The sequence below is a fragment of the Pezoporus flaviventris genome, unplaced genomic scaffold (assembly GCF_033815535.1).
Source record: "Pezoporus flaviventris isolate CSIRO_AGI_PZ_B2104156 unplaced genomic scaffold, CSIRO_AGI_Pfla_v1 ptg000006l, whole genome shotgun sequence".
Classification (NCBI taxonomy): Eukaryota; Metazoa; Chordata; class Aves; order Psittaciformes; family Psittacidae; genus Pezoporus; species Pezoporus flaviventris.
This window is the reverse complement of record NW_026892554.1, coordinates 6,124,688-6,142,391: the sequence shown is the minus strand read 5'-3', so window position 1 is coordinate 6,142,391 and position 17,704 is coordinate 6,124,688. Positions and strand designations below refer to the sequence as shown.

General features: G+C 41.3%; 1 protein-coding gene across 1 annotated transcript in view; it reads left to right on the top strand.

The window, feature by feature from the left end:
- The window catches only part of MCTP2 (multiple C2 and transmembrane domain containing 2), a 111,530-nt gene that overhangs the window by 8,169 nt on the left and 85,657 nt on the right, over positions 1–17,704 (top strand). Inside the window, exons 4-7 of the mRNA XM_061446716.1 lie at positions 3,313–3,375; positions 5,050–5,158; positions 16,646–16,788; positions 17,590–17,666. Coding sequence (XP_061302700.1) covers positions 3,313–3,375; positions 5,050–5,158; positions 16,646–16,788; positions 17,590–17,666 — 392 coding nt within the window. The remainder of the gene's footprint in view (positions 1–3,312; positions 3,376–5,049; positions 5,159–16,645; positions 16,789–17,589; positions 17,667–17,704) is intronic.

The window sequence follows — 17,704 nt, the reverse complement described above, 5'->3', positions numbered from 1 at the left end:
TTGTGTAAGTCATTTAGTGTTTACTTCTATGGCAAATCATCTTGCTGTGTGAATATCCTGCCTTCCTTCCTGTAATCTGCCTCCATTTACAACTTTCAAATGCAGAAAGTTTTTTTTTTCTAAAGAATATATACTGGAGTGAAGCAAAGTCGAAATGGAAAAGGAATATTAAACAAATTTAGTTATGTTTTAAATTGAATTTGGTGAAAACCTCAATATTCAGTTTTTCTGTACTTCACTGAGCACTACAAAATTTGTATTCCATGTGCCTTGGATGGGATCAGTTTATTGTGGAAGTTGTTGGTCTCCTAATAGTGGATGGGGTTGCCGTGAGTAGCACGACAGTAATTCATATCTTTCTTTTGGGAGCATCATCCACTGATCAGTGAGGTAAATCAGGAGGAGGAAGGCAGATCCCGGGAACAAAACAAACTAAAAAAAGCAAAAATGTAGGTTGAGCTTTCTTTCCCCCTAAATTGCTTGTCATATGGCACCTACTCATTTCCTGGTTATCTCTGGTCACCCAATACCATGAGATACTTGCCAAGCATCGTGCATGAGCTTAATGTGGGCTTGTGATTTTTACACTCACCTGAACTCTCAGTACAGAGCTGCCAGTGCTCTCAGATTGTGCCATCTTCCATAGAGGCTCTTGACACACTACTGTATTTCCATTTACTAAGAGATTTACTATTTCTGTTCTCTATTGCAGCCCAGCTAGGCAAACTGGAGGATGAGGAAGTAACAGAAATTGCATTGAACCCCTCTCTAGAATCCCAAAATCATAGCATTTTAGAACAGTTTGGGTTGGAAGGGACCTTCAAAGGTCGTCAAATCCAGACCCCCTTCAATGAGCAGGGACATCTTTACCTAGATCAGGTTGCTCAGAGCCACATCCACCCTGATTGATTCAGGTTGCAAAGGGCACTATTAGTGCTACCTTATGAGCTGCGTTTTGGTTCTGTGTCATTGCTGAAATGTGCTAACATCACTTTGTTTCTTACTAACACCTTGCAGTGTGTCACTGGCAACCAAAAGCCTCATCCCGTTGCTGATGCACTCGGTGCCCTTTCTACCTTTCTTCTGCAGAAAACAAGAGGAGATAAAGTTACAAATCTTATCAGGAGGAATATTTGATTGATTTATATATATGTGTACATGTGTATATACGTACACACACACACACTCTTGTTTGATTTGTCTTTACACAGATATATTTGGAACTATGACCTGCTTGGTGAATGTGGCCACATTGGTTTATACTTTGAAGTTCAGAAACATCACTGTAGTTAGATAAAAAGCTAGATTTCAAGACCATATTTTCAGTGAGTCTTTTGTCTATATTCAGTGGGCTCACTGCAGTTGTGTACTTAAACTAATAGCAATTTACATTATGTGGAGCTAAAATGAAAAATCAAAGTTTTTTAATTTAAAAGTTATAATCTTTGTTCAAAACCTGATGTAATGGAAGTAAACAAAAAGCAGAATAAACACAAAATCGTAACTTTGAGGGTAATATTATTATAAGAGATACCAAGCTAGCAGAGAGGGTGCTTATTATAATTTCAATGCAGTTTTGTGATTCTGTGTTTTTGCCATGTAAAACAAGCTGTAAAGAGAAACCATTATCAGTGCCAATGATGGTGCCTGAAGGAGATCCCTGTGAAGCCAGGGATTACAAGAAATGCTAGGTTTAATGTACACAAGTGAGATTTTATTCATACTAGTCAGGAAATTCACAGTTAGGGTTCCCCTAGCAGCTGTAACTCAGCTCTGTTGTGCGAGAAACTTCTGCTGCTGCTCTTTATGATGATGATTTTTCTACTTTTAATGTGTTTTTGCAAGGTGGCCAAGTTACGATTGCTGTGGGAACCATAATGTTAAATTTTGTCTGTCATGCAAGTGAAATTTTCCTTGCAATGCTTTATTACTGTACTTCCTGATATGTAAGATATGTATCTGGGAGGAGGAGAATCACTACACAAAAGTGTATTTATATTTATTTCAGCATATCGGTATCTTTAAGATTTATGATCTTTGGTGGTTCCTGTTTTTTTTCTCTATTTGTATAGTGCTCCACTCAATGCAGCTCACATCTGAGAAATTTGGATGTTACCACATTGCATATAATGACATTTTCACATGAGGATCAAATTCCACCTTGTGTGCATTTCTGTGGACTGAGTTTATTCTTAGCATAAATCTTTAGATTTGAATGGGCTGTGATTGCCCTGTGTTAGACCAGAAGTGTTGCCCAGGCACATAGGTCCTCTTCAGCTAAAGTGATGATCATAGACTCTTATAGCAGTCAAAATAGCATCAGAGTGTATTGACTGATGAATCCCTTCCATATGTCCAGACAGTCTAGACACTGTCTCACCATAGCCTCAAGTTTTTAGATGAGTCAGTAGTTGGGAAGAAATGTTTGACTTCCTCTCCTGTGCTGGGCACCAAATAAAATCTTTTGGATCTTCCCATTACTGCACAAAGTGGGAGAAAGTACATGTCCAGCATCTAGTTTCCCCTTTTGTCGTGGTTTAACCCAGCAGGCAGCCAAACACCACACAGCTCTTCACTCAACTTCCCCCTGCAGTGCCAGCTACCATCTTCCATACCAGAGAGGCTTTCACTGCTTGGCTTGCTTGATTGCAGTGCATGTTTCTCACTCATGCTTGAATCGGTTCCAGGCTACTGTCCCTGTTATCCCAGCATTGGATCAGCCAGGTGAGAATGTGCATGCCTGGATGGTGGCCAAAATATTTTTGCGTATCTCAGCTCACTCAGAGATAGGGATCAGGATGTTACCACCTCATCTGAGTTCTGTGTCTTGTCCTCCTGTTCTCATGATGGTCCTGCTTCAGTGTAGTCTGCCTCTTGAGCATACTGAATAGAACTGAGCAGGGCTCTGTAGGCATGTGCCAGGCCCCAGCATGTCGCAGTGGTTTGTGTCTCTAGAATTGACAGGATGACAGCATACTTGTTCCATATATTTTATTAGTCTTTCAGAATTCTGCACTTGTTCAGAGGTGAGTTCCAAAACATTGGCGGTACCTACTGGCCTAAGTACTTGCCTGTACTATCCCACCACTCATAACTATCCAGCCTCGGGGTAGATGTCTGGGTGGTATTCTTAAATAGTTGCTTAAGTTTAAACAAGACCTGAAATGCATTCAGGAGTAGGAGACAGCAACAGGAACGTGCTGGCTTGAACATCCCAAGGATATTCAGAATTCTCAAGGGCTGTTGTAACTAACCTGGATCCTTAAGTTATTGTCGTCTAATTCGTTGTATTTTTTTGTTGTTGTTTTATAGTACCCGTGTGGAGAAATGGATTTAGACTCTTCCACATCATCTCAGATTTTTGATGATCACATGGTAAGGCCTTTCATTTTAAAGCATTTTGAAACTTGATCAGAAGCACAACTTTAGCTTTAGGTTCTTTACTTCCTACAAATTAAAAACCCCATCAGGTGAAGAAACCTTCTATAGATTTCCCCAGTGTGGTATTGTCCTGAGTTCAGCAGTAGCAGTCATTTTTCTCCTTAGCTGGTGCAGTGCTGTGGTTTTGACTCTCAGCCTGAGAACAACACTGATAACACCGATGTTTTTAATTGTTGCTCAGTAATGTTTACTCTGAGCAAGGATTTTCTGAATCTCATGCTCTGCCAAGGAAGAGGGGAAACCGGGAGGAAGCAGAGACAGGACACCTGACCCAAACTAGCCAAAGGAGTATTCCGTATCACAGCACATCATTCCCAGGATGTAGAACTGGGGGCAGTTACCTGGAAGGGTTAGATCACTGTTCGGTCAGGCTGGGTATTGGTCAGCGAGTGGTGAGCGGTTGTATTCTCTTTGCTTGTTATTTCCCTTATCATCATTATTATTACTGGTGGTAGCAGTAGTGGTTTGTGTTATACCTTAGTTACTGGACTGCTCTTATCTCAACCTGTGGGAGTTACATTCTTTCAATTCTCCTCCCCATCCTTCTGGGGGCAAGATGGGGGAAGAAGGAGGGGGACTTGAGCAAGTGGCTGCATGGTTCTGAGTTACCAGCTGGGCTTAAACTATGATTTTGTTTAATGGTTTTTGGTTTTTTTTTTTGGTTTTTTTTTTTTTTCAGTAGTGCAAAGCACTTGCTAATGCTTCAAATAGACCCAAAAGTTCTGGATATTTTGAAGTAGTCTATAATATCTATATTGTACTGCTAATGGATGAAAACATCAGGATAAATACTTAACTAGCAGCCCAAGAACAAAATGGATTAAAATAAAGACAGCAAGTACCTGAACGTGGCTGTAGGGTTTGTCAGACAAGAACAGTTTGAGGGCAGTGTGAAAAGGCATTGGCAGTTTTGACACACATTTTGCATATGATGCGTGTTTGCTTAATCCAGATGAACTTCTCTACCTTTGCCCTCTGATAACATCTCAAGTGCTGTCCAGAGGCTGTTTTTGCTGGATGATGCTGAGGTGTGTAACCTCTCAGCATCTCGCATGAACAAGAAACTTCCTGAGTTTTACTGCAAGATCTCACAGCCAACACTGCCTACTGCTGTGTTTCTCTCTTTTGAACTGGGTAAAGAAATGCTGTCCTCTCAACAGCTATGTGAAACGTGCACTTCCTTATGAGGCCATTGAGGAGTATGAATGAAATTGATGATCCTCATGGGTTGCTTCCAACTTGAGATAGTCTATGAATGCACAAGAAACAGTTAAAAAATAATAGTGCAGAAAGTTGGTAGGATTTGGAAGACTGCATAGAATCGTAGAATGGTTAGCATGCATTTGCGATTGTTAATATTACTACTCGCCTTCAGGTATAACCCCTCTTGGGTTACCCCTTGCTTTGTTGAAGGTACCTGATGCTCATAATTAGCCATTTGCTAAACAAAGCCTGGCAAAGAAATAGCTTTCTTTTTCCTTCTTTCTGTAAAAATTTCTATAAGGAAAGACAAGAACTTTGTCTCTGCAAAACCAAGAGAACACCTGCTTCATTCATGGGCCACTTCAGGAGGTGCACAGCAGTGACCAATTTCTTTGCTCTCCTTAGGTTCTAGAGGAAGCAAATGATTGCTTGGGTGACCTGCCCAACCCCTTTGCTTACCTGCTGACCATCCACCTGAAGGAAGGCCGGAACCTGGTTATCAGAGATCGCTGTGGTGAGCCCCACCTTTCAGCTCATTTCCTCTGAAATTCACACAGCTCTCCTATCAGTCACTTCAGTTTGGCAGCACTTGGCTTCTATTCATCTCTGATGCAACAAGTCATTGATTTATATCACTTGTGCAGGTCAGAGCACTCAACCATTGGGTTGATCCACCTTGGGTACACAGGGGAGACAGCTGCTCCTCCTGCCTGCTGTGCAGCTGCAAAGCACCTTCTTGGCTGGATTTGGCATCTGCACCTATTCAGGAACTGCAGAGTCAATAACCTGGAGAAATTCTATCTGAGCTTAAGAAAAACCAAACCCCAAAACCAAACAAACAAAATAAAAAAGGCCAAAGAATACGTTGAAATCTGTTAAATGGTGGAGCTGCTCTAAGAGTGCTTTTGCAAAGAGTTATCTGCAAAGATTTTATTGGCGGGGAAACCATAGGAACAGGGCTTGTAACACAACAATCCCCTCTAATCTGGGATGCAATTTAAGTATGACAACGTGCCAAAAAAAAAAAATCCCAAAACCCACCCCCAAAAGACATAGCACATAAATTGGAAAGTATTTGGGGAACTCCTGGATAAACTGTGGGGAAGTGCCTGTTGCTGTTAGCCTGGCTCTTCTTCAGGCTGTTGCAACTGGGAGTAAAAGTGCTTATGAGCAACCAGCTGGTAGTTTCTCTGCTTGCTGTTGAGGGCTATCCTGCCAGAGGTTCTGTGGCTGCTTCAGAACCTTCAGTCTGAACCTGTCAGAACTCTTCCATATGTCCACTCTCTCTGCATTTTACACTTATTCCTTATTTCGTATCTTTCTGTATGTGGAAACAGTTCTGTTGTGTTTGCATTGCAAAATAGATGAGCAATTTGGTTTTTTTTGAGATGAAGAAATAGGGTTTACTCATAAGGTTTTAAAGCAAATAAGCTTGCACAGCCTAAAGGCTTGTGAAGGTTTGCATCTGCAGGGATCCATCTGGATTTGGAAAACTTCTCACATGTGGTGCTTGTTGTTGGCATTTCTATTATCTGTTATCTTGGTCAACTTTTTCCATGCTGGTTCTTCATGTCTTCATGAAACAGTAACTCTTGGCTGAGTATAGGCTTGTTTTTCCTCTTAGCTTTTAGAATGAGTGAATGAGTACTGTCCTGGTTTCTTCTGGAATAGCTAATTTTCTTCCTAGTAGCTGGTACAGTGCTGTGTTTTGGATTTACTATGGGAATGCAGTTGATGACACCGATGTTTTAGTTGTTGCTCAGTAGCACTTACCCTAAATCAAGGACTTTCCAGTTTTTAATGCTCTGTCAATGAGGAGGTGCACAAAAAGATAGGAGGGAGCAGAGCCAGGACAGCTGACCCCAACTAGCTAAAGGGATATTCCATACCATAGAATGAAATGCTCAGTGTATAAACTGGGATGAGTTGGTCCAGAATAGCTGGTTGCTGCTCAGGGACTGGCTGAGCATCAGTTTGCCGGTGGTGAGCAGTTATGTTGTGCATCACTTGTTTTGTTTTTTCCCTTGGGTTTTATTCCTCTGTCTCTCCCTTTTTCATCATCATAATTATTATTATTAAATTATTAAGCTTATTCTTATCTCTACCCATGAGTTTTATCTTTATTCCCATTTCTTCCCATCCCAGTGTGGGCAGGGGAGTGAGGAAGCTGTTGCATGGTATTTAGTTGTCAGGCTGGGCTTAAACCATGACAAGTACTTAGATTAAGTTCTTTACTTGTTAAACTGAAGCATGTATTTCCTAACAGTGTAGCAGTTAATTGGATTTACTAGGAAGGCAGCACAAGCCAGGACACATCTAGCTGTTTCTATGGAAAAGATGCTAGAAGTGAGCAATTCCATTAGAGTAATATTTCTAAAGGAGACAAATTATAGTTTGCTCTGGGCTATGTTTTGTTGTGTAAGAAAGCAAATGCTTGTCTTGGTGAAGCATTGGACAACACAGTGAAACAATGTAAGCAAGGAGAAAAAAGCATTTTGATGTTGCTCTGTGCTTTGTGGCAAATGACTGCTCATTTAGCAAACTAAGTACGTGAGGTGATGCATCATTCAGTAAAATTCCTGCTTCCTCCCCCAGCACTGGGAAGGGGGAAAATACTGATTTAATGATTATTCTTCAGTCATCATCATGTTGCAGTGGTGGCTACTTAAAACATGCTGCTGATGTACATCTTTATAGGTCTCTGAAGTCATCCTGGTTACTTAGGATCTTTGCTTGATACTCAGGCTTGCAACCACTGTGCATTTTGCAATGCGCTCTCAGAAATGGGAAGTTGTCAGCTTTGCTCATCTCTCCTGTGTGAGAAAACCTCAGAGTAAACTTGTGGGCTGGGAGAATGTGACTTTCCCTGTCTTCCCCCACCACGATGCTGGATATAGCCGTTGTGCTGGGGTATACCAGCCTACTCTAAATAATCTGAATATAGGAACATGTCCTGCAAGTCAGACTGTAGCTTGGGCTGGAGGCCAAGTCATCCTCATTCACATTTTGGGAATAGCAAACTCCTAGTGCTAACTAAGCAGTGCGGCCTGACACAGCTGGGAAAGGGTTTCAGTCCCTCTTCCCATGGTTTTCTGGGGGCACTGGGAGCTCTCCAGTGGGTTGTGTCCTGAGTTTTATGTGTGTATTTGAGTTAGAAGCCTAGTGTGTGCAAGTGCAAAAATGCTCTTGTTAGGTGGGAGTGGTAGCAGAGCATTGGAGTTCATAGGTAACAGTGTCCTGCTGTTAGTTGAATAAAGCAGTCACATCTAGTGGTAACATCTTGGCTGGGAACTAACTCCAGGTACTGTGTGGAGTATGCTGTATGTTAAATAACAAAATCTTCACATGAAAACCACGGGCTGAGTGCAGAGTGTGTGCCAGCATCCTTAGTTGAATGCTGACCTAATCCTTAGGTTAACCAGGGTTAACCTAAGTTTTGTAAATGTCCTAAACTTTCATATTCAGTTATTATGCTATCAGCAATTGCTGGGGGGGAAGTCTCAAAGCAATCATCAAGCAATCAGTTTAGGTCTTTTTTGGGGTGTAAGTTATGTATCTTCTTAACTAAGGAAATGGCACCCAGGCGCAGTGTCCTGTCCTTGTCTCTCAGGTTCAGTTTCAAGGTACCACTGCTCGCATCGCTCAAGCCCAGCACGGGTGGCTGATGCCCTCTCGTGGCGGTTCCCCGCCGAGCCCGCAGCGCGGCCGGGGAGCAGCGGCCCCCGCTCCCTCCTCCCCGAGCTTGCCGCTGCCGGCGTCTGCTGCCCTTAACGGCAGAGCGTCAGAGCTGGGAGGGGATGCAGCAGCTTTAGTTGCGTTTAATTGCTTACAGGGTTGGATGGGGCTTGAAGCAACCCGATGTAGTGGGAGGTGTCCCTGCTGTTAGAACAAGATGCGGTCTAAGGTCCTTTCCAACCCAAACCATTCCTTGATGTCTCTGCTGTGTCTTCCAGCTCTATAACAACTTTTAGTGTAAGACGTGACGAGCAAGTTTCTTGGGAAACCTTAGAGCAGCCTTCCAATACCTAAAGAGGCCTACAAGAAATCTGGAGAGCGGCTTTTTACAATGGTACATAGTGGTAGGACAAGGGGGGAAGGCTTTAAACTGGAAATGGGTGGATTTAAATTAGATAATGGGAAGAAATTCTTTGCTCTGTGGGTGGGTGAGGTGCTCACACAGGGTGCCCAGAGAAGCCGTGGCTGCCCCATCTCTGGTGGCGTTCAATGCCAGGTTGGAAGGGACTTGGAACAACCTGGTCTAGTGTGAGGTGTCCCTGCCTGTGACAGGCGGTTGGAACTGAAGGAGCTTTAAGGGCCTTTCCAATCCAGTCTGTTCTATGATACGATGCTATAACATGATAAGTACTCAAAATTTGAGCAAAGTCTCTTGGTCTAGCTTTCTGTCTTTGTCTCCGCCTCTGTTTTTTCCCAGTGTAAGAAGTATACACCCATGTGTGTATAGAAACATATGAAGATAAATCTAAGGTATGTGGCAAAGGAGAAATATTTCTACCATTGGAAACTCCTTGCTCTACTCTGCAAATTAACTCATTATATGCATAACAGTTGTTAAGTAGGAATTAATTACACTTGGTTGAACAAAGGTGACTCGTAGTTCTGCTCATAACTGCAAGCTATAAGACCAACATGTGGCTTTACTTTTTCCCAACTTTCCAGATATTTTTCCAGACTTTTTGCCTCACTATGTACTGCTCTTTCCAGCATATGTTCCCTTTGGTGTGATTTAAATTCCTCCTTTAGTTTACCAGATTTTTGTTACCCCCCCCTTCGTATTATTCCTGTTAACATCTACTCTCTCCTATTTTTCTCTTCACTGAAGGTTATGGATCTGTGTGTTTATATACACAATAGCAAAAGTTTGGGCTATTTATAGTATACTTGTTATAGTATTACTAATAGTAGATGTATCTTGGTGATGGTGAGGAGTTTGCGATCTATGTAGTTTTAATACTGTAAGTACTTCTGCAGAAAAGAGAAATAATTATCTGGTTTAAAATTATTAAGCATTCTGAATTACCAGTGCTCTAAATGCTGTCAGTCTGTTGCACCCTTAGTGGTTTTATGGCCCCATTGAGACTTTTTTTTTTGGATGAACGTCGCAGCTTCCACTTCCACATGCTTTGAACTGGGAGAGGCTGGAGCCCATTGTGACCTGCTGGCTCACCTTGATAGGGCAGGGCAATGGCTCATGTTTGTTTTGGGTAGCCTAATGAAACCTGAAATGTCTTGCTCCCTTACGGCTCTGAGATGCTCTGATTGTGCCTGCACAAGTCACCTGTTCACAATGGTGATGCTGTGACACCGAGCAGCACGTGATGCTGCAGCCATAAGGAAGTGTTACCGTCACTGAGTTGACAAACCTGGCTGTAAGAAAAAACAGAAACTGGGGTTTGAGTGCCTGTAAGGGTGAGGAGCACCCCGTTTCCAAATCCTGTGCTTTCAAAGTATGAGTATATCCTTTCATCTGTTAAACGGTGTGGTTACAAGAAATATGTTTCTCAGATTTGATGTCAGCTGGTGAGTGGCTGTGGTTGCTGTCTTTTATTCCCCCCACCTCAGCCTCATTGCTCCAGCTGAATTTTTCTTGTGTCTCTTTTTCCACATGGTTTTGTGTTTTCTAGCACTTTACAGGACCTTTGTGCCCCATCTCTGTTTCTTTCTTTTTCAGGTTTCCTTTGCTGTTGCCTGTTGCTGCACTTTGGTTTTGCTCTCATTTCTTTCCTCTCATGATACAGGCAGCTGCACACTGAGGGAGCAGGGTGGGTTGGCTGAAGTAGTGCAGAGCATGCTGTCATCTCGCTGGGTGCATCCCACCTCCCCATCCAGAGCACATCGTCTGCTCTCACACCAGCACCCCACACTCCAGAGGGTCCCAGTGGGCTCATGCTGCTGGCTTTGCTTGTGTGAGTGGCTCCTGAAGCTGGCTTTACTGCATTATGGGCAGCTGGGCAGCTCCTAGCATTAGTATGAGCTGTGCCAAAACTCAGTCTCCCAAGGACAAAATAAAATGAAAGAAAAAGGACACAATAGCATGTACTTTCACCTTTAAGCAGTAATGAACCCACAGTAGCCCACCACTCATAGCTCTGGGCTATCCACTGCCTGGGTCCACGCTGACACCAGGGTGCTGGAGAACGGGATGTGTTTGTGCTGGGCTGGGTGTTTGTCAGCTTAGAGCAAGTCCATTGTTTGGAAAGCAAATGCTCAGAGCAATTAGGCTGAATCGCTCCCTGCAAACATGCTGATTAATTTAGGCTTCCTCTGTTTTGAGGGTATCTGCAATTAGATCATTAGTCCTTCAAATTTATTAATTATTGAGATGTATTAGGCAACTTTTCACACTTATTTTTGAAAGGCGTAATCATGGCTAATTTACAACTGCTAAGAATTTGAATGGTGCTGGGTACTTATTTTGATGTTTTCTGGATCTCGTGTAGCTCTGCTTGTGCTGCAAGCACTTGTCTGTGCCAAATCCAGTTTCTGGAATTGCAATGTGTGTGGCTGAAACTTTGCCCTAATGCATCGTGATGCCTGTGAGCATCCCTCCTGGTCTGGCCACGAGGAATGAATGCACTAAGTCAGGAACCTCAGGAAAATAGATTGAGTCAAACAAGAGCAATTAATCCATTATATTTTGTAGCTATATTTGGTGAATTAATGTTAAATTAAGAGCTGTAAAGATGGCAGCAGAGGAGGAGGACACATAGGCCCCAGAGAATACCCTATGTTTCTTCTTTTGTGGGCAATTGTAATTCAGAGCACAGGTTTCTTAAACTGTCCGAACTATCTCTGCTTTAACAGCTTTCACTGCATCTTTCTGGGACCCCTGTAAGGAGATTTTCTTAGGCCAAAGACTGAGAATGCAAGAAGATGCAGCTACATTACACTGAAGGTCCTCAGTGCTGTCTAAAACAGAGATGTGCCCTGTCCTTGTGCCCTCCTGTGCCTTCATAAGCCCTGACTGGGAATACGGTGTTCAGTGGGACTAATCTTGCCATCATCTGTTCTTTGTGTTATTCTTTCCCTCTTGTGCATCGCATGGTGTTTTGGTAGAGTCTGGTGGTTTTTCCTTGTTCCTTTAGTATTTTTAAAACACCATTTCCTATGTGTCTTGCATAGAGCATGCTGTATCTACTTCTGTGTGGTTCAGGCTTTTTCCCCTATCTTTTTAACCTATCAACTGCATGTTTACATGTACTGTATACTTCGCTGGTCTTTTTTGTTTATTGTTTTTTGTTGTGGTGGGTTTGTGTTGCTTTCTTTCTTGTTAGTTGGTTTATTTTCCCTTGGAACCTGTTGGCGATGCTTGTTTCCAAACAATGTTTCACTTCTATCTGGCCACATAAAACTAACTGGGCACAAAACTTTCCAAAATTACCTGAATTTCCTGCCAGCAGAATACTTTTTCTCTCTGATTTCCCCTCTAAGCCTTGATCCCAGCTATTTCACTACAAGAATACAGCGGTTTTCCGCTTAAGAAGAAAAATGCGTGTTCCATTTTAAAATGTCTTTTACTCCTTGTTGTAAATAACTCCGGTAATTCTATTTCTAGGAAGACTTGAAGAAATGTATTCTTTACGTGCATATAAAAGAAATCCTTCATTTCCTTCTTCAGATTAAAATCTAGGTTTTAACCAAAACTTAAGATGGCCTAGATTATATTTCACGCTGTTCTTTGATATTTTTCCCCAGGATTTTAAGGCAACTTGGTGGTAATTTTTTATTATTTATTTATGTAACGAGACTTGTTTCATATGCTACATTTCCAGTAAGTTTACTCCTGTAAAACAGTGTGTGGCTTGAAATGATATCTGGTCTTCTGGTTTTGGTTTGGTTTGGTTTTGTTTTAATTAAGTCTGTAGTAGTATTACACACGGTTGATGTGATGCATCCCTCGGTAGCTGCTAGAGGGCAGCAGTATCCATTTAAAAGCACCATTAACAGTTTCTTGGGCTGCTGAACCCTCTCCTGCTGCTGTGTCCCAGCAACTTTTGTTCCCTGAAGCTGCCTCACATTTTAGCTGATGGTTGGTCTGCCTGCACTGCTTAGTGTTAGAAAATAGAAGTAAAATAAGTATTATACAAATGAACTCAAGGGAGCATCCCTGTTGAGGTGTGTATGTTCTTTCTCTAATGGGAAAACAGGCCCAGCTGATGCAGTGTTGTTTTTTAGAAGTAATCCTTTCCTTTTACTGGACTTTTTTCAGGCTAAAAAGTAGGTAATCTTCTTTGGTTTATATGTTTTGTCCATGCATTTTACTGTGTGAGAACCTTCTTGTCCTTGCATAACGTTTAAGTTAACCTTAAAGCGTTACACTTTGCCTTTCCCACTAGAGAGGAATTTTTTTCTGGCTAAATTCTCAGCTGGCTTCAAGAATAATTGGTCTTCTTGTGTGACTCCCTCAACATTGTTACAGTTGTTGTGACCGAGATGAACAGGTTCAGACCTTGCATGCCAGAGGAGCCTGGGTGCATGTGCTTAGAAACTGTTGACTTGTTTGTCTGTAGTAGGAAATGGCTGCTGGAAAGCTTTTTTTAATAGTCTGATGTCTTCAGAAATTTCTCAACTTCTGTTATGTTTAAAGGAAAACTATAAGCAAAAATCCTTCTTTAGATCAGCTCATGCCTAAAATCACTAGGCTTTTCTGGCTAGGTTGTAGACTGTCTATAATAAATAGTTTTTTAATAGATCCAGACATCTTTCTGATCTTGAATCTAGACTTCAAGCCTTGAACTCAAATGCAGTTAATTTGCAGTCTGTGCTGTTCATCCCATCAGGTGAAGCTTGTCATCTAGCTTATTTCTCATTCCCTGTCTCCTTTATGACCTATTTTGATTACCTGTGTACTATAAAGAAAACCAGGAATGGACACAGTGACCCAGGAGCTTCATCAACATCCCAACAGCAACTTAAGGGAAGCCTTTGTATCATCACCCCCATCGTTTCCCTCTTGGCCATCAGGTCTACCCCAGCTCCTGCCATGGAACCCTGGTGTGTGCCGGCTTCTTCACAGAGGTGAAGGTTCGTCTGTTTGCTGGCACAGAGATGTCAGCCCGTCATTTGTATGATCCGGGAGCCGTGCTCCCGCACTGCCGGCCCCTTTCCCCTTGCCTGCCTAGTTGAGATGTTACCCCTGTGACAGCCCGACAGGCGAGCGCCGCCAAAGCCCGCTCCCCACCGCAATTATTTTCCCTTACAATTAACACCGGTACTAACTTGACACCTTTCCCTTGTTTGGCTTTTGTAAACCATCATCCCCTTTTCTATTAATTCCTGGCATTAATATTTTCTTTCGCCCAAGTGCTGCAGCTCACCCGTGAAACAGTTTGAACATTATGTAGCTGTCAAGATAGCGAGGGATTACCCAGTGTGCCTTGCCGGAGTAAGTGACACCACTGAGGCCCCGCTTTGAGATGTTTATTTTGAGAGTAAGCTGACAAGCATGAAGGCTTGATCCCAGAGTGGCAATCTTATTTAATTAAAGGCCTCTTTTTATTATACCTCTTTTTTTTTTCCCCGTTTTTTTATATATTTTAACAGAAATACATATTTATATAAATATATACCCCTTTTGTATGTGCATGTTTTCATGCAACAATGTTTTTATAGAAATGTGTAGAAAATATAGAAATATATATAAATAGAAAGAAAGACATTATTGTTAAATAGGAAGACATTATGTGTATGTGTGTGTTTGTGTGTATATATATATATACACACATATATGTATGTATAAAAGAATGATTGCTAAAGTCTGGCTCACGTGAACAGTTCTGGGCAGCCCTTCCCCCTCTCTTTATTTTCCCTTACTGTATAACAACCTGGAAAGCTTTCAGAGCAATAATGCAGTTGGGATGCTTGGAGTTTTATGCTTGCAGCTATGGAACTTGCTGGCTGTTTGCTTTCTCTGCATCCTATTTTTCCTCTCTCTGTTCAGGTTTTGCCCTTGTTCATGGGTTTTTTGTGCCAAAAGCAGATGAGTTATGGCCATAGACCACCTGCCTCCATCACCCTCTTCGTGTTTTCATTTCAGCAGTTGTTTTCCTTGTCTCAGCCAGTTGCTATTTCATGAACAGAATAGGTGTGGACGTTATTACTATTATTCCTAATAATGCAGCTCGCTCCTGGTTATCCTGTAAATAAAAACCAAACAGTTCTTTCAGTTTCTTTTTTTCTTCTGTTTTTTAGAAAAAAGGAGCTGGAAGAAACTAACACCAAAAAGCTTGATTTCTTAACTTCTGCATCCTCGGAGGGCTACTACCCATGTTGTGTGGCCACAGTTTATCTATGTGTTGCCACTCATGGACTGTGTACTGGCTTTAAGCTGTATATGTAAAAGCATAATCATAGTTCTGAGAAGTGTTCTTGGGAAGGGTCTAGCCCTAAGCCATTGAAATGCAATGAGAAGCTGCCCCCTGGCTTTGAATCAGGCCCTTATCCTTTCCTAGAGGAGAAGGAAAATAAATTCTTTTTAAGTTTGCAGCATTTTTTTTTTTTTCCCCGAAAAGGGGTTGATTTCAACCATTACTATGTAAGAAAAGGATCAGCTGCAGGTAGTATTTGAAAACCCAACTGAAATTTTCCTGTGCATCAAACAGCCTCAATGTGCAGAATTGGGCAGGCTCAACAACTCTTCCCTTTTGAAATAAAACATAAGAAAAACTTTCTGTAAGTCCTAAAAAGTAAGTCTGTATGTTGCAGGAGCACAGTTCTTTACTATGGAATTCCCGATAGATGCGAATATATAGCTATATTTCTTACGATTTTAAGTCTGTCTTCATATAACACTAATTAGAGCTTTGGATGTTTAAATATGTGACTTTCGCATTCTCACTGTTCACTAAACTACTGAGAAGACAGAGTATTGGTCTTATACTGTGTTATCCTGCACTGTCAGGCGCTTGTCAGCCAATATCTCTGTGGGAATCAGGGAGGACAGGTTCAGATTGATTCTGGATGGAAAGTCTGGTGTAGGAGTCAGTCTTTTTCTGCCAGCAGCCCACCCTGCAGGCTGGGGGACAGCCAGGACCCTCGAGTTAGCTGTTATTCTTCGAATGAAATGGAACTGTTAGGGGGGAAGTTTAATTCCAAATATAAGGAATGATACAGACAATATTGAACATGAGAGAACAGCGGCACTTGGGATCATGAATTGTATATGCTGCTACACCTCAGTTTGGTTGGTGTTAGTGCAGATGTCACTGGTTTATTAACAATAATAAAAAGTTGATTTCCTCTTCTGTTTTCCTTTGACAGCTGCAAGTCTTTGTATTGCTGCCGAGTGGTATGAGCTTCGCACTCTGTCCATGGACATCTGCTCCATAAAAATAGGGACATTATTACCACGTCAAATTGTGCCATTTGGATTAAAAAACGTGTTACCTGAATATTGTTTACGGTGTTTATTCTGTGCGTGTGTTTTCATGCTGAGCTGGTGAACAGCATCAGTGTGTTTTTCACTGAAACTTCACATTTAGTTTTAAGTAAATTGGCGAGTCACAGCAGTGATGAAATCTTGTCGGGTACTTCAGCTATTGTTACTGGTTTCCTTGGAGCTCCTATCTAAGTTACGATGCTTTTGAGTGTTGGTCTTTTTATATATTCATAATCACAGGATCACATTTTCTCTCTTCCACTGTCTGTGGTGTTAGTTGGCTTGTAAAAGTCCTTCATCTCTGCTTCTGTTTGCTCTTTTCCCAAATTAAAATGTTAACTAAGTTATTAAAGACTAATTAATCTTCTTTAAGAAGAACACAGCAGAGATCAAGCAAATGATGAAGAATTTTTGTTGCCTGCTTTCAAACAACTTTATGGTTCTGTTCTATAGATTTCCTGTATGAAATAAGAATTTCTATATAGGTAATGAAGTATATGCATGTTTATATAAAACGAGTCTCTACCATTTTTATTGTTATTTATTGTTCTATGAAAATTTAAGGTTGTGGGTACTAGATAATCTATTTTTTATTCATTATCACAGGTACAAGTGACCCATATGTGAAGTTTAAACTGAATGGGAAAACTCTGTATAAAAGTAAGGTAGTCTACAAGAACCTCAACCCAGTTTGGGATGAAACTGTTGTGCTGCCTATACAGAGCCTCGATCAGAAACTCTGGATCAAGGTAAGCTTTAAGTTTTGGGTTTTAGATTTTTAAAAGATCAATATTTTTTTTAAGCCATGATTTTCAGCTTCAGAAACGTATTGATTTTCATTCACTGCAGCAGCGTAACATAAACCACAACCCACTTTAAGAGTTCCAGCAATTTCAAATTAAAATGCACATATGTCTTTTCCAGATTTTACTCGCATGTTTTGCTTTCCATCTGCAAAAACCCACGTTGAAATAAAACCCCTTGACTGGATACGTTTTAAAGCTGTGGGAGCTAAATTCTGCTCGCTCTTACCGTGCTTATGCAAACTCAGTGAAACCAACAGCGGTTTCATAAGCACGTTTTAAGAGTGTAATTTGGCTGGGTTGAGCAGAATTATTACCTGGGATGCAGCCGTGACAAGTAGCAAAGCCTTTTCTCATTATGAGTAACGTTACAGTTACCAGAACCGCAAGCTACCAGTTGTGAGCACTAATTGCTAAAACATCTGTAGCCAGGAGTACCTGATTCCTGTGCAGTGTTTCATTATGCGATCGAGCAGAGCATAAAGGAACAGGCACCATCCGTAGCAGCGCACATGTCTCTGTTTACGTAATATTAAGGAGATACTTTCAAAAAGCTCTTTAAATAGTTAGTTAAAAATACAAATTAAAGCAGGTAGCTGGAAAATTATCCCTGAATTGTAGCTAAGCTTTGATCTATCAAAGACTAAATTGAACTGAAAGAGCTTAAAATATCTGTTCTGTTATCGGCTGGGATAAAACTGGATTATGATGTGGAAATCAGATATATTTATTTTATTTTGCTACCAGGTGTATGATCGAGATTTAACCTCTTCAGACTTCATGGGTTCGGCATTTGTAGCGCTCACTGAACTTGAACTCAATAGGTAATATGTTTATTTAACTAAAGGTTATTAATGCAGCT